The 17,590-nt window shown below is 37.8% G+C and overlaps 1 protein-coding gene across 1 annotated transcript in view; it reads right to left on the reverse strand.

The window, feature by feature from the left end:
* Positions 1-4,147: 4,147 nt before the first annotated feature.
* ANO2 (anoctamin 2) overlaps positions 4,148-17,590 on the reverse strand; it is a 106,207-nt gene continuing 92,764 nt past the window's right edge. Inside the window, exons 23-25 of the mRNA XM_032440933.1 lie at positions 15,865-16,046; positions 7,600-7,705; positions 4,148-6,525 (exon numbers count right to left, since the gene is read on the reverse strand). Of these exons, the coding sequence (XP_032296824.1) occupies positions 6,244-6,525; positions 7,600-7,705; positions 15,865-16,046 (570 nt within the window). The 3' untranslated portion in view covers positions 4,148-6,243. The remainder of the gene's footprint in view (positions 6,526-7,599; positions 7,706-15,864; positions 16,047-17,590) is intronic.

The following is a 17,590-nucleotide window of genomic DNA, read 5'->3' on the forward strand; positions in this document are numbered from 1 at the left end:
TTGCTGCTCTGCACACCCCTCAGCCCCCCCCCACCGCACCTTCCTCACCAGCCAAAACCGGATCTGCCAGAGACGTTGAAGAGGTCGAGGACGGGGGATTATTCGGGGCTTCTGCGGCAGCCCTGACTTGTGAGGCTGATGAGCAAACGGAGTACGAACCTCCTGGTAACAGGGAGTCAAGCTCTGACCTTGACTGAGCACTAGGTCCGGATAGAGCTTGTACCACAGCAGCAGCAATCTGCCGCTCGGCTTGCATATTCTTCAGTGTATTTATAATAACCTTCCACATAGGACCCAAGCCTTGCAAGTACTTGTATTCCTTATTTTTGGAGATAACAAAGTCCCACATATGGTCGACTATTTCTCGCCATTCGGCTACAGTGAACATCAGTGCCACCTCCTGAAGGTGTCCATTTTACCAGCTCGGATATGCATTTAGGAGATACCTGCTCCCCTCTCTTAGAGAGAATACATTTGAGCAGTTCCTCCACAGCTTCCCACAACATCGTGGCTTGCAGAGAACGGGATGGTACCCCGATACCAGCTACCGCAACACTTACAGCTTTATGCTACGCAGAGCCAACACAGTCCTCTCACAGTTCGCCCACTGCCTATGCTCCGGACGGTGCTTCGAGATCCTGCCAGACCAGCTTGGGTCCCGGTTCCTCTGACTTCACTCTCCTGTCATTTCAGTGAAGTATTGAGGTCCAGCCATAAGAGTGTTGTGCCCCACGTTGGGTGCCAATTATTGGTGAACCTGAAGACAAAAGGTCAGCGCGCTGGGACAAACAGCCACACACCAGTATAGTTACATATAGCTGCATCAATTTATTGCCCGAAAGCCAGACTTTTATAGGAGACAGACAAGGGTGTCCAAAAATCACACACGCTAATTGGAGGAAAGCTACTGCAATAACAACCCTATAACCCCCCTTCAAAGCCACGAGCCATTCATTCTTTTCCTAGAGGTGTCCTTGGTTCTCATGCTGTTTATCCTGCTCTGCAGCTGCTGCTCTGTAAAGTGCTTATCTTGATCCATGGCTGCTGCTCTGTAAAATTCTTCTTGTATTACAACATTGAAGTTGCTGAAATATCATATAGTTTGGAGGAATGTAGTTTAGTCAGGTAGGACAGCAGAAAGTTCAAACTAAGTTACCCCATGGATTATACTTTACTCTTCCTACACAGTGTTCCATATTATCTGAGCCGTTAGTGCTTCACCAGTTATCTTCTCCTACATTAAGTGCTTCTAACATGTCTGTAAGGGGGAAGCAGGGATGGACAGAGCAAATGCTGAGGAAGAATATACTGGGAAGCAGAGGAGCTGATCAGAGAGAGCTGCCATTAGGCTCTTTTCTTTTCCCCCCTCTGAACAATAATCTCCAATAAATTCAGTTGTATTTTCTCCATCTATTTTCCTTCCTCCATGCTTTGTGTAACATAACTGTGCAATTGGGCTCACTGTATGTGCTACACGTCTGTATATTTATTTTATAAACATTTTAATAAATGAAAAGCAAACAAACAAACCTCCTTATCTAATCTTTACAGTTGATATATCTTTGTCTTACAATGAAGAGTGTATTTTTCACACACTTTTATTTGTTTATTTTTTTAATTTTTAATCAGAACTCTGACAATAAGAATATTCTTCTATATTTAGAAATCCTTATAGGTTTATCTCCCTACCAAACTTCAGTGTTTCCAAATTCTTAAGAAATTATGTTGTTGTTTCCCAGAAGATTAGATGTGGTAAAATACAAATAAATAAGTAATGAAAAACTCCCCCAGCATCAACAGAAAAATATTTTAGGAATTAATTGGCTGGGATTTGAATTGTACTTTGAAAATTGCTATAAAATTCATAATTTGCATACATACTATAAGGCAAAGGCAAAGCGATAATTTTCTCCTAGTTTCTAATTTGTACTTTATTAGACATATATAACTATCTTCCTTATTTTTCTCACTTTTTTTTTTTTTTTTTTTTTTTTTTTAATATGTGTCAGAACAGATGGAAAACAAACTAGAACATAGCAGGAAAGTTTACATCATACCTGGAAAGCTCAAGATGACTTCCTGTTTCTCTCTTAAAGAAGTGTCTACTGAAAATATTTTTGGAAAATAATCCCATTAGAGAATTGGCTTCTTAGGGGAAGGATAGCTTTCTGTTTAATTCCAGGGTAGAAAACGCAATCCCCTCTCTCCCTGTTTGTGTAGTTAAAGCCTCCATTGCTTTTTGTTGTTGTTTTTTTTTTGTTTGTTTTGTTGTGTTTTTTTTTTTTTTTTTTTTTTTTTTTTTTTTTTTTTTTTTTTTCCTTTTAATTGCTGCTGTCTTTTGTTCATTAAATTCAGAAGAGAAGTAACATATCACTCAAACAGACTTTACCTTACGGGTTAGATTCAAATCAGACTAATTTCTTCACTTATTTTCTCTTTAAGAAGAAAGTAGTTTGTTCCCTGATGTAAAAATTTCAAGTGAAACTATTCAAGACTTTATCAGTATCAACATTTCTGTCAAGGATCATATCACACTAGTAACAGTAGTCAATGCAAGAATAACAACTTACAGTGAATGGACCAGGGCATTTTACATTGCAGAATTTAGAAGAGCTAGCACTAGTAACAGTTATCCACTGATCCAGTTTTCCACTGATCCAATTATGATAGTTGGAACTCCACTAAGGGATGAGGCTGTGGACTTGAATCTCATACTGGCAACTTCTAAAAGTTTTGTGTCTTCTAACACTGTACAGAGATCTTCATTCAAACAAGAACAGCATAATTATTACATCTTGGCTTACCTGATGAATCTCTGCTTCCTTGGTCCAACCTCCTTAGTCAGTTTCTTTCTAAATTTAGAAGTGCAACTTGCAGTCTTAGAACAGTCTTTCCCAAAAATGTGTGGTTCATATGCAAGGCAGCAAAAACGCCTTTCCACAATAATGGATCACGTTGCTTTCCTATTTATTGAGTTTACTGAATTCAGCCACTGCAACACATGATAACAGACTCTCTCTTACCAGAAGTTGTATATCTTACATTTCATATATAGATACAACTACGTTGCAGAACAGTGTTCTTAAATTCTTCCCAATTTTATTTATTTATTTATGGTTATTTATACCAGCATCATATACTACCACATCTTTAATCAGAATAGCTTCGATGACACGATTCTTCTTTAATTTCTTATATACTTCAATTCAAGCAGAATACAAAATTGCACAGAAGAAACACTCTGATCAGGAGCGCACTAAAGACAAAGGAAAGAAGACTTCCATTGATTCTAGTGAGGTTTGAACCAGAAGATCATGACTTGGGTGTCCATGCTAGAGACAGACATAATCTCAAGATTTTAAAACTGTGTAGAACTAGGACATCAGAGGAAACAGCTTAGAAAATATAGTGTGAGAGTAGAATAAATGCTGTTAATGACTGCCTGAAGAATTGGAAAAAAGTAAGCCTGCAGGAGTGTGCTAACAAGCTGACTAAAATTCCACAGAAATAAAGTTTTAATTAGATGATTATGTATGAACAAATTGTATTGTTGGGCTGTCTCTGGAGTTGCTATGGAATCTTCTTAATTTTAACAGTTTAATTGACACTGTGAAGAAGGTGGTAAGGCAGCTAATTGATTAATGAAATGATTCATAGTTTAACAACCAATTAATAATTATTGAGTACATTTCTAGATTATGGGAACTATAGGAAATATTCAGTTTTGATAGTACTGAGGGGCTTGGGAAGGATTTAAGAAGATTTAAAAAAAAAGAAAAAAGATTCATTTCCTTTAAAATAAATGTTGAGTTACACATAAGACACAAAGAATGTGTACTCATTTTCTTGCTAGAAATATAACTCATCCATTGTCAGTGGACCTTTTAGATGAAACATGTATCAATGTCCTTTCCTAGTCAAGAGTTATGACTTTGGATGTCTGAGGGCTGCTCCGAAAGTAATGCCTCCTGTTTTACTATACTGGCCCACAGGCAGGTGTTAGTGGAATGGCAGAAGATGCTGAAACTTCCTTACAATATTCTGTGGGCTCAGAATTCTGTGACTGTGTCTGAGTGGCATTAAGTATTCACACACAAAGGGATGTTGGTTTTCATTTGTTTGTACTTACTGTTGTGTTTTTTTGTTGGTTTTTTTTTTTCCTTACATTAGAGTTGGAACTATTGGACGGATCTATCAAAATCTGAACAAAATGTTTAGAGATATCTGCACAAATTTCTTCTCTACTACCTTTTCTCCTTTCTTTTACAGAGATTTAACTCATTTTCATTGCAGGGAATCACAAAACTTGGAGGTTTTGTTACTGCTTTGCATTTCTACTTGCATCCCTGCTCTCTTCTTCCCTAGAGAGAGCTTTCCATGCATGTCTCTTGAAGTAGTGATTGTCTGCTTCTGAAATATGTGTAGAGTAAGGGGATGCTTTGTGTCTGGACTTACAAGTATACTAAAGAAAAGGGATCAGATTAAGTCTTTCTTTGTCCAAAGAAGAAAAGTTAGAAACTGGGAATGAATAAAGGATCAATCAGTGATCTACAATTACAGGAGCTGATGGAAATTAGTATCAGAAGAATCCAGAGGCTACCACAGAAGTGTAACAATGAATGTAGTCCTCAGGGACTGAGGTCAAGCAGCAAATGTGCAGGAATTTTCAGTGAAAGAAACTCTCAAGTTAATAGGAACATAGAAAGCATATCACAGGTAAAGATAACTGAGCTGTATGTCCTGCTTGTGATATTGTAGTAGGTCCAAATCTGGACATCAGCTGTGTTTGCTGCAGTGCCTCTTTCCCAGCCTTGTTTGCGTGAGATATATAAATCTCAGGAGAAATTTCAGAGCATCAGGGTACATCTGCCTGCTTCTCTAGTTCCTTTTGCTAGGAAATCTAGAAACACATTATCACAGAAAGCACTTCAGTTCCTTGTTAGGGAAATTCTGTGCCTAATACATTCAACTTTGGGATGGTTGTTTTTTTTCTTTTCTTCTTATTTATTTATTTATTTTTTTAAAGTGACTAGGAATTTTTAAAAAGGCAGGAGGGTATTTCCTGGGTTGAAAGAAAGTGTGCAGAAATAGTTTTACAAAGAGCCTTAACTTTGACTGTGTTGCATCCAGTTTGTTACTGGAAAAAGAATGATGTAACTTGTAAAACTCATTCTAAACAATGCTTGTACTTCCACCTATCTGGAAAAAGAAAAGGAGATTAAAACATTCTGAAGTTTTTGCTTGACTGTTCATCTGTCTGCAGGCAACTTAGAAGTATTCATAATAGGACAAAAATTATATTTAAAAATAACAGTTTGCTATAACTTTCCTATCTATTGGAATCACAAATACCAAATATACACACTGCCAATAGTTTATATTCATTACATTGTTTCAGGAAGGCTTTAAAACACTTGTTTTGGAAAATGCATATAAGAAGAGAAGTAATATAGTACTGCCCACAAATATATATATATATATATATATACACTGTCTGAATTAAGTTTATGTGATAGAAGAATCAAACATGCAGTTTTGTGGGGTTTTTATTGTTGTTGTTGTTGTGGTCGTTGTTGTTGTTGTTTTGTTCTGTTTTGGTTTTTTTTTGTTCAGGATGATGAATAACAATGAGCTTTCTAGTTCTAGGAGCTTTACTTAATTCTGATGCATACACTATGGCTTCTGCTTATTATCACACACGTTCAGTCTCCTGCAAAGCAAAACATGGTATATGTGGAAATATATAGGAAGTCCTCAGTTATTTTCAGTTCCTTCTGTTCTCAAAGCTCGGTGCACTTACCAGTGGCCCTGAATGCTCTATCATGACATCACTAAGTGGCAGTACAAGTTAGGAAGGCACATTTCATTATTGTTCAGATCTGCCAAAAGACAGGAATCAGGGCAGAAGTACCCCTTCCATCCCCCATTCCCCACAGGGAATGTATTCAAGGACTGTGTAAGTGAGGAGCATTCCTGCTGACCTACTCAGTTAACATGCATCACCATGGGGACCAGATATAGACCTAACATAGCCCATATCCTGTACTGGTAAACTCTGAAAATGTAGAAGCTCAGATAACATATAAAATGTAATAGAGACACTTATATATGTAGTTTCTAAGAAAGAAAAAGAAGTATCCTTTTTTGCTCAATTTCTTCCTTAACTGACTCTCCCTCCCTTGCTTTTTTCAGAATCACATCACACAGTAAAAAGTTATTGCAGTGGTTATTCTCCTTATGGAGTTATACTACTGTGTGCTGTGAGCTGAATGAGGCAATGCTGCCTTTCTGACTCTGATTAAACTGAGATAAGCTTGCAGCTCGGATTCTTTGGTCTTCGGCCCCACTTTTGTGTTTGCGCTTGTCATGTGTGATAAAGCTTTCAACCAGTTTCAGTTTTTCATGTTCTTCCTTCAAGAAGAAGTCAACAAGCACACTTTTCTCCTTTTTTATTTGTTCACTGATGTCCTTGGGGATGTCAGGAATCATCCAGTCAACCAAAATACTGAGGAACATCACCAAGTTCTGCAATCAGAGAAACATATGTGAAAGAAGGTATAATACAAAACACTTCCCCTAAAGCAAAACCAAACCTGAACTATAGGTATGATGCACATATCAACCACACTTTCCTGAAGTCACATACTATTATATGGTTGATGATGGCCTTCTTTCAGAAAATCACTAGCATTTGTATGCAGCTCCATCTCGGTGGTAAGACTGATTTAAATGTTTCAGTCAGAATGAAAAAGGATTTGACTTGGATTCATCAAACAAATGGCCTAAATAGTTAAAATAGTCTTATTCCTTACAGAGGTTCTCAGTTCTCAGTTCTCAACATCAAGTTTGTTGAGGATGGTTCAGAATCCATTACTGAAGAGCAGGATTACTGGAAGCACCTTCCTACACCATACCCATTTGGCTTTAAATGTCTGGCAGGTCATGGTGAAAAACTACTGAAGTCAGAGCAAAGAAGGAGAAGATGGCAATGTAAACCAGGCAAGACTCTCAGACACACTTAGGAATATTGACAGGTGAAAAGACAGGCAGATTTCAGTGTCAGGGATGACACTGATTAAACTGTCGAGAGATCCCAGGTAAAGAAGGAGTACAGAAGGTTCTTGCCATTCAGAATATAAGCCATGAAAGCTAATCAATGAACCAATGAACTTTCCACAGTGAGGGAGAATGTATTCCATTGAACTGTAGAAAGTAACAAAAGATCTCAGAGGATTCATTACTTGTGTTTATTTCTTGCTATGTGTAAAAAACAATGTTTCACAAGCCTAGATAGTATTTATGCGTTGACTCTGAGACAGTCTACTTACTTGAAATGTTCAAGATACTGTGCAGGCTGTCTAACTGCTCTTCCATGAAGGGAGAGAAAATTAAGGAACTGTGCCACGCTGCTCCAAAGGGAGAATATTTGCTGCAGCCTAACAGCACTGCAGAAAGACCAGTGAACTGAGTACAAGCAAAATATTTAGAGTATATGCAAGCAGAGAAACTCTATTGAAGATGGGCTTATTTGGTATGTGCCTTTCAATCTATTTATCATAATATTCCTGTAAAGAAAATTGCATAGCTTAACAGACTTACCTGAAATAGAATAACAAAAGCCAAGCGAGCAGATAGGACTGCCCAGTACTGTTTAGAAAACTCATACTGATTTTGGGACCAAGGTGGTTCTCTGTAATCTTTAAACCTGTCAATGAAAACAATTCATTTGCCTCACAATTCCAGCAATATTTTACTGTACCAACTACGTTGATTAGCACAATTTTCCAATCACAAAATCTAACAAATGAAAACTTCCAGAAGTTCCCGCTTTAAACTCTATTATGAAATACAAGTCTAGAATTAGAGCTGGGCTACTGACACTGAATGTAACCAAGAACAGAACAGTATTCTAGTGTCAGATATTTGCAGATTTTTCTGAATTCAAAACGCGTTATTTATTTTGTAAATTGATCTCAGTATACAGGGGATAAAGTGTTGAAACTTAAGCAGAAAGACAGACCAAGGCTTTCTTAGAGGAAAAGATACAAGCTGTATTCATCACAACTAAGATCAATTTGGGAGTAAATTATCCAATGTAATATCCAACTCACATCCTTGTGGTTCCTGCCTTTGCATAAATGACAAAAGAAAGCCATATAAAATCCACAAGAAAGGCACTTTCTAAAACATCGGACTCGCCTTAGACAAGATAAAACAGAGCCTTAATAGTGCAAAGACTGATGCTTTTAGTATCACCATGTATGAATCATTTGGAAATAAATAGACTAATAGAAATCACAGATTTCTATTAAACTGGAAAGTTTTGTAAATGGCAGGAAATACAGAAAGCAATAAGAAATACGGACAGGAAACACGGTAAGCAGAATCTGGGAAAACATAAATAAAAATAAAACAGCTGAAGGATCTTTGAAAGCATAAATGTTGAAAGTATATGCAATAAAAATAGCTTGTAGTGGTCAGCTGGTTGGCAAAAGTTTGAAATATAGCAAAGTATGGCAACAAGTCTGTATTATTTGTGAATGTATCAACAACAGACATAAAAGGAACAAACTGATAGGAGTTAAGCAAAAAAAAAAAAAAAAAAAGGAGAGGTTGAGGAGACCAATTCAACAGAAAAGATTTATGTATTGCCCACATTGGTAAGTAAAAGTCACAGCTGAAAATTATAACTACACAGAAATTGTGCCCTTAAATTGTTTCTTAACAGAAACAACTGAATGCTGTTCATAGTGTTTGGCTAGGAGTGATGGAATGAATACCACAAAACTCTTCCTGACAGTAGGATTCATTAGATTGTAGAAATGCCTCCACCAGAGGAGGAGCCTTCAGATTCTGTCCACAAGTATTTTTACATATTAAATTATATGTTTACAAAAAATAAACAAACAATAACAACAACAAAAACTCGTAAGTAATTCAGTGCAAAATGCTGGATGTAACTCTGGGTTTCACCTTTTGCAGAAGGTACCTAGGTTACAACCAATGATGCAGAAAAGGAGGAGGGAGAGGAGGAATAAAATTTAGAAGAGGTTTGCTTTTAACTTATGAAAGCAGTACCTGGTTTGGGTTAGAGTGCAGTACTACTCCATGTATACACAGTATCCCAGCATACAAAGTATCCCAGCTTTCATTCTTATCTTATCTTGGGTTTGTATTTGGCCCTGTTCTATGCCTACACTGTGGGATTTCCCCGTGCAATTTTTGTACATGTAATCCCATTTGCTACTCAAACCATTGTAACAGGGTTGCAGTGAGGGCTAGAGGTACTGAATTTAATTTATTGAATTTAACCTGCTTGAATAACAAAGCCAAGGAAAGCTACCAAATTTGTTGTGGTATTGGTCTAGCACTATACACCAATTCCAGTCTTGGAACTGAGCAAAACTTCACCTGGAAATGTCACCAGCTGTGGTGGGTTTTCCATTTAATGTATTTGGAGATTCACAAACCATACAAGTATTGCAGAATATCAGATCCTGTGAAAATGTCACCTGGCCAAGTGGGAAATTCTGCTGCTTCTGATGCTGAATCAGCAGTCAGCCGAACACTAGCAAATGATTAATGGTGAAAGGATGTGTTGTCAGAACTACAGAAAAGATATGTGGGTCCTGGCTAGCCATTTACCTTTTTAATTATTTTATAGCATGAAAAACTTTAATAACCTAGGTCTTCAATTCTTTGCTTTTAAAATACTTCATTCAAAATGTATGCTATAGGGAGCAAACAGCTGATGCATTTTACAGAGCAAAGAACTCCAAACTCCACTTTAAAAAAAAAAAAAAAAAAAGTAATCAATATGATTTAAGAATAGATTGCAGAATAAAGGCAGTTGTCTTGTTCAAAATCTTCATCAGTGACCTTGATGAGGAGATAGTGCCCACCCTCAGCAAGTTTGCTGATGTTACAACACCAAGAGGATTGGCTGACACGCCTGAAGGCTGTGCTGCCATTCAGTGAGACCTGGACAGGCTGGAGAGCTGGGCAGTAAGAAACTGAATGAGGTTTAACTAAAGCAAGTATAGAGTCTTGCACATAGGGAAGAATAATTGCATGCACCAGTACAGGCTGGGGGACGACCTGATGGAGAGGAGCTCTGCATAGAGGGACCAGGGTGTCCTGGTGGATGACAGGTTGGCCATGAGCCAGCAGTGTGCTCTCATGGCCAAAAAGGCCAATGGCATTCTGGGGTGCATTAAAAAAAGCGTGGCCAGCAGGTCGAGGGAGGTGATCCTCCCCCTCTACTCTGCCCTGGTGAGGCCACATCTGGAATATTGTGTCCAGTTCTGGGATCCCCAGTTCAAAAAAGACAGGGATCTCCTGGAAAGAGTCCAGTGAAGGGCCACAAAGATGATGAAGGGCCTGGAGCATCTCTCCTATGAAGAAAGGCTGAATGAACTGGGTCTGTTTAGCCTTGAGAAAAGAAGACTGAGTGGGGACCTGATCCAGATCTATAAATATCTAAGGTGTGGGGGGCAAAGTGGTGAGGCCAGATTCTTTTCAGCAGTGTGTGAAGACAGGACCAGCCAGAAACTGGAGCGTAGGAAGTTCCGCACGAGTATGCGCAAGAAGTTCTTTACGGTAAGGGTGATGGAGCACTGAAACAGGCTGCCCAGGGCGTTGTGGAGTATCTGGAGATATTCAAGACCTGCCTGGACACCTACCTGTGCAACCTGGTGTAGGGAACCTGCTTTGGCAGGGGGGTTGGACTCGATGATTTCTTGAGGTCCCTTCCAACCCCTACAATTCTGTGATTCTGCAAAATGCACACTGAAAGTAGAGAGATGTTGGGGAAGTTAAGTGAAGACAAATGAAGAAATCAGGCATCACTTAGACAAAACTGATATGCAGCCAGAGGTAAAAGAAATATGCAAAGAAAGAAATAGTTAACAAGTAGACTGTCATGAAAGAAAGACAGAAATAATCAGAATTGTGGGTAGGTAGTTGGAACAGGAAGTGAATCTAATCTAAATAAGCTGATCTGTTTAGTTTCCTTTTTAAGCCAGTGTTTAACTAGAAATTGAAGACAGCATTACTGAATCAATAGGAAGTAGTGTTTCATCAGTGCAGAGGTATGTAAGAATTGTTCAGGGAAAACATTAGAAGCCAATACTGATCACTGGGTGTAGGTGAGATGAATCCCAGAACATTAAGGAAAGTAATTATTTCAAAGACATTTAATAAATTTGCTCAATATTGAAACAGAGTTATGTTAAGGGAAAAGTCCTTGTAATGACCCTATTTTCTGCATTTTTCTTTTCAATGTAACTAGAATGTTTTTATGGACTCCATTATCATACCTAATTATAAAGATTAAAAGGACTAGAGTTATATCACATAACATAGCAAGGTTTGCTTTTAACTTGCCTTCAGCTATTTTGCTCTGAAAAAAAAAACAAAACACAAAAACACACAATACAGTGTGTCAGATTGGTGCTACAGTAACGTTTATTTGGAAGCAGCATTAAAGAGTTCACATCACTGTATAAAATGCTGCTCAAAATATTCAAGAATGTATTCCGGATTTTTGATGAGAGAGCTGTTTTTGGTTTGCTGTTTGTATTTTTATGATACCTTAATCTCAGGCATTGCCAGTAAAGAGAAAAATTCAGCCTTATTTTGACCACATTTATCTCAGAGATCACAGAAATCTAAGAGGTCCACTTGCTCCCAACATACTTGCTAGAAGCAGTGTCATGGTTTTGTAATTTTGCTGTCAATATTCCACATCATAACATCATGTGCAGTATGGACCACTAAAAACCCGAATACTCAGCTCTCAGAAGAAAACTATGTATCCCAGAGGATGTCATGGCCAGAGATAAGTCATGGGAGGAGGACATATATAATCTCGCTCCCAGGCTGGAGTTCTCTCTCTCTCTCGGACTCTTGGGGAGTGGGAAGCATTCCAGTCGTGTCACCTAGAGTTCACAGTAGGCCTCTCGGTTTTCTGGGGACTCTCTCTCTCTCTCTGTTTTGTTTGATTTATTAGCCTCAATCATATTGTATTATATTGTGTTATCTTGTATTCCGATATCATATTTAGTAAAATAAGTTTTCCTCCTTAGATTGCCTCCGCTTTTCTTTTTTCCCATTCCCCTTCTCCCTTCCTTTTCGGGCCAGGGGCCCTATGGGGTGGCTGCCCCCTGTCACAGGCACAAGTAAATCTAGGTAACCCGTGACAAGCAGAAAAACAGATTTCTTGGTTATGCGACAGAGAGTGTTGCCTGTCTCCTGGCACACAAGTGATATACTTCATGATTTATCACAGTCATAGTTCCATACAAATTTGTGACTTAGGTAAGATGCAAATGAGGTGGCTGATAATGCAAAACAATGAGTGGATATCTTTTCATAATTCTTTCCTGGTAAGGAAACAGAAATACTCTCGTAGTTGTTTCTCATTCAGAGCAGTATGTGGGTGTATTTGCAATCTATTTATTTATTCATTAAATGGTATCACAGACCTGATATTCCCAGGTAGTGACTACTTCTCTACCCAGTGTGCATTATTCCTTTCTCCCCATATTTCACCTCCTCCATTAAACCCACAGTAATCGAAGAAGTGAATTTCCAGATACACTGGTAGAGTCATACTCCAGAAGCAGAGTCCAGTGACTGAGACCAGGTAAGCAGCTGCAAAGTTAATACAGCAAAGTCACAACAAAGTAAGAGGTTCAAATGAATGAAGATATTTGCTGAAGAAAAATACACACTAATTCTGTAATACAAGTTAAAATGTGCTAAGAAGTGGGAGCAATGAAGAGCTATACAGTCTTACAAGTGGGTGAAACAAGTATAGAGGTGCTGCACACTTTCATGCTTAACGCAATGCTAAGCAGTAACTCAGCAAATACTAACACAGGAAATAGCACAGCTCATGGGAACAGAAAAATGAGCAGAGAAAGAGGAGAGCCCTGAAGCTTAAGATGCTTTACCTTGTCTACCACAAGTACTTTTATCTGCTGGAGAGCTTTTTTTTTCTCTTTTTGACTGCTCCCAGCTCTTATCTGACCACATAAGAGGCAGCACAGATTCCTTTACTGAAGTTCCTATGACTGGGAATGAATTTCCTGCTCTGTTCTTTCCTTAACCGCCTAAAAGTTAGTAATCATATCGATGTGCACTCTCATCTAGCCTTTGTCTGCAGTCAAAGTAGGTACATTCTATAGGGAATCTTAAGAGAGGTACCCAAGATAGAGGGACAGACTTCTCTCTGCATTTACTCTGCCTCCACTGACCATGAAGGTAATGGAAAAGAATATTTTTTGTGAATTACAGTCAAGTGAGACAAATACCACTGCTTAATATCAGTGTGATCCTAAGCATGTTTATATTTTGCCTGTGCGGGAGTGGAAGATAAGCATATGCAGACTACACCAACTTCTAGATTTCCTTCTCACAAATCATTTCATTGAAATATTTAATATTTTATGTAAGATGGGTATTGATTTGTAGGCCTCATTAAAAAACTTCCTTCCACCCCATCTCAAGCAATTTAAGCAAAGCTCATTATTTCCTAAGAAAATCAAAGAATCATAGAATGGTTTGGGTTGGAAGGGACATCAAGGATCATCTAGTTCCAACTCTCCTATCATTTGTAAGTTAGTAAGACACTAGATTAGACTGTCCAGGATCCCGTCCAATGTGGCCTTGATTGCCTTCAGAGATGAGGCATACAGAACTTCTCCATGACCTGCTCCCATACCTCACCACACTCTGAGTAAAGAATTTTTTCCTAAAATCTAATCTAAATATCCCCTCTTTTAGTTTAATCCCTTTGCCCTTTGTCCTTTTACTATTGGACTGTGTAAAAGTACTGGAAGACCACAATAAGGGATCTCTGGAGTTTTTTCTTAACCAGGCTAAACAAGCCCAGCTCCCTCAACCTTACATCATAGGAGAGGTGCTCCAGACCTCTGAACACCTTCATGGCTCTCCTCTGGACCCAATCCAACAGCTGCACATCCTTCCTTTACAGGGGGCCCCAGGCCTAGACCCAGTACTCAGATGAGGCCTCACAACGACAGAGCAAAGGGGACAATCACCTCCCTCTCTTTGTGAGCCACTCTTCTTTCTACATAGCCCAGGATAATGTTGACCTGGGCTGTAAGAGCACAATGCTGGCCCATGTCCAGCTGTTCATCCACCAGGTCCCTCACTGCAGGGCTGTTTTCAATCAGAAAGATTAGAATGGTAAAAATTGATCTAGTAGCAATTAGATACGTTGTCTTAATTCAGAAATGTGCAATCATATAGAAGGAAGAGAACATTTCTATCTACTTCAGTAATCTAGTTAGAATATGATCCCTTAGATAATCAATGAAAAGAGGTAGACTGCCCTGGAGAGCAATTTACAGAACCAGAGCTGGAAGCCTAATTACAAAGTAAGTTTCTCTCTTTGCTTTAAGATGGCTGCTTGTTTCTGTCTAATTTTAGAAGAGTTAACTCAACAAGTAAGACAAATTTTATTATTTATTCAGTTATTGAATTGAAATGTATGGGTTTTTGTTGTTGTTGTTGGGTTTTTGGTTTTTTTTTTCCCTCCAGATTTTTTCCCCTCAAGAACTCTAAGAAGAAAAAGCCTTGGCAAGACAGAAAAGTGCACTCTATTTAGTTTCAGTTACAAGCCTTCCATGTCACACTGAGGGTGTCTCTTGAAGATTTGTAGAAGAGATAAATAGTCATAACTCAGCTGCAATCCTATTAAAACACGTCTGCCTTAGAGATCTATATCTACTCTCTAAATATAATTTATTTTAAAAGTTATGGATGCAGAAATATATGAATCACTGGAAATAATAATGGGAGAAATCTATCTGTATATTGAAAACAGATTTGTCAGTGAGAATGAAGTCAAGTGAATGACATGGAGAGTTCTGAAGTTTTATTAAGAAAACACTCAATTATATCTTCAGTAACTAGCAGTATTTTCTGCTAGTATCTCAGGATTCAATTAGCATATATTGCAAGGAAAGGTGCATCTGATGTGAATTTCACCTGTAAAATTTGTCTAATCATTCTGCTCTTCTTGGTAGTTAGTTTTTCAGCCCTGCTTTGCCACTGATTTGAGAGAATACACTGACAGATTTTCAGAATCCCACCTGTTTTGCACTGTAGTCAAAATCTGATCTCTGAGTAAGACTGTGCAATTAAAGCAGGAGACCCAAAATCTGAGTTGGAGAAAGGCTGGGAAACATAGAAGTGAAACTAGCTTTGGGACTAGGAGAGTTACAGATGTTTTCTGTCAGGAATATCAAATTCAAAAACCATGGCATATATCAGGAAAAAGAGAGAGGATGTACAAGAACCAATCCGTGTGTCACAACAAAGGATACAATCTACATCTGTGTAATAAAAACTACACAAATTAAAGCTCTCCTTCTAAGGGAAATGAAAGTGGAAATTCTGCAATGATTTAAAATTGTATTATTATTATATCTTATTTATAAGATCTGTATATAGGGAACACTGCAGGTTTTAAAGATAGACAGAGCATACTGAAAACTCAAATCTCAAAAAGTAAACACTGAGCTTAACAAAGAGAAGGGAAGTCTGGTTCTAATTAGTGGGAATCTAGTTTAAAAGCTGAATTTTGTCCTTAATGAAAATTGTATCATGCACACATATGGAAAGGATTTTTTATTTGATTAAGTCTGCAAAATTGTATATTTTGCCTTCTAATGTGTGGAAAAACCCATTCTAAGCACCTCCTAACACTGTGAGAAAAGTCTAAAAGCAGTATTCTTAAAACCGCCTTTTTAAAAACACAAATATTCTCAGTTCCCACTTGGGGAAACTTTTGTCTGTCGAAAGAAATAGAAAACTGTCAACAGAAGCACTTACCTGCAGAATAAAATGTTCTGTGCAAATGGAGAGTTTTCTGGTTGTGTTCCAGCCTTGAGATGACTGACATTGAAGTATGAGAGCGTGTGATTGATGAAGCCATGCATGCTTCCATTTTGACTGTATGTATATTGATACATAAGGCGTGGAATGAAATCAGATGTGACAGCAATTACAAAAGCCTGATACACACACACAAAAATAAATGACAAAAACAGAAACAAACAAACAAACAAAAAACCACAACAACAACATGGTGAATATATAATGTGTCTCAAATGAATTCAGGTGATAATTTTCATGTTCAAATAAGTTTGGAACAGTGATGTAGTGCAAGTGAAATGGACAGATGTTGTACAGAATGGGTGTTTATATAAACACACAGTGATTTGCTTTGTGTCTCCAGGAGAAGGCCATAGTTAGGGAGGTGATATTTACCTCAGATCATACAGTAGCAAAAAAAGCTAATACCTTGTACATTTTTCCAACTTTTTTTCTCCTTCAAGCCAATAGAAGCTCTTTATAGTATAGCTTTAAAGTGCAAGACATAATAGCTGGTTGGTATATTCTGAAGCATAACTTGGTACTGTTACACACTGTCATCTCTGTTAAACCACCTGAATGTAAAGTAGTCAACCTCTACTCTCCATTCTGGAGCAGGACTTAAACATATGGCACCAGTGGATCTCACGCTGGAATAAAACTAGTAAAACTGTGAGTGCATCAGACAAATGAGTATCTAGATCATATTAACAAGAATTCATCAGATTTGTTCAGAGCTACATGTTGCTAAATAGTTCTGCATCAATATTATACAGATGCAGTAAAGAAGGAGACCTGGGCATTCAATATTTTTTTTCATATTGGGCACAGACATATTTAAATTTGTCAGCAAGCAGTGATTAACTGATATTTTAATTAAATTTAATAATTAAAATTCTCAGAATGTGTTTGAGACAGTAAATAATCAAGGATCATAAACTGGCAAAGAATATTCAGATAAAACCAAGAAGCTGCAAAACTTTGCTCATCTAGCACAGATCAGTTCTGGAAAGCCTGAAACCTATGCCTGACAGCAACTTCATGGGTACGTGCAAGGCTGCACAAATACCCTGCCTTAAATCCTGCAAGCTGCTAGTGCCCTCAGTGAACAATCTTCAACTTACATCAAAAAACTCTGCTTCTCTGGAGCTGCCCAAGTTGTGATGACAGCTTAAAAACTGATACAGAACACTGCTGTTCTGGAAGCTATTTTATTAAATAAACTACACAGCACCTCTGCACACACATCCTCTTAGTAGTGACAATCAGCTACATTTCTAAAGTGCTTTGAAATCTATAGGTCAAAAAGCCATAGTGTTAAAACTACACTCCTTTGCATGAGTTTTTTTTAACCTTAAAGTATACATTATAATTTTTTTCTTAAGAAGTACGTGTAGAATATTAAGCATAATAAATCTCTATACCAAACATATAGGTATTCTACACTATTATATATGTTAAATTATGGCAGAAAATGAGTAGATCTTTATCAGCTCTCTGGAGTGTTGTCTGCTTATATTCCATTCATACAAATTATTTTTAATTACTCTTCTGTCCTACCTAAGAGAAGTATATAGAAAACGAGGTGAGTGAATGGTCATCTCCTTCATAATTCAGATCCTGTTTTATGATTTTATGATACTTTATATCATTTAAGAATCACTTTTATATTATGTTAGAAGGA

The sequence above is a fragment of the Coturnix japonica genome, chromosome 1, assembly GCF_001577835.2.
Source record: "Coturnix japonica isolate 7356 chromosome 1, Coturnix japonica 2.1, whole genome shotgun sequence".
Classification (NCBI taxonomy): Eukaryota; Metazoa; Chordata; class Aves; order Galliformes; family Phasianidae; genus Coturnix; species Coturnix japonica.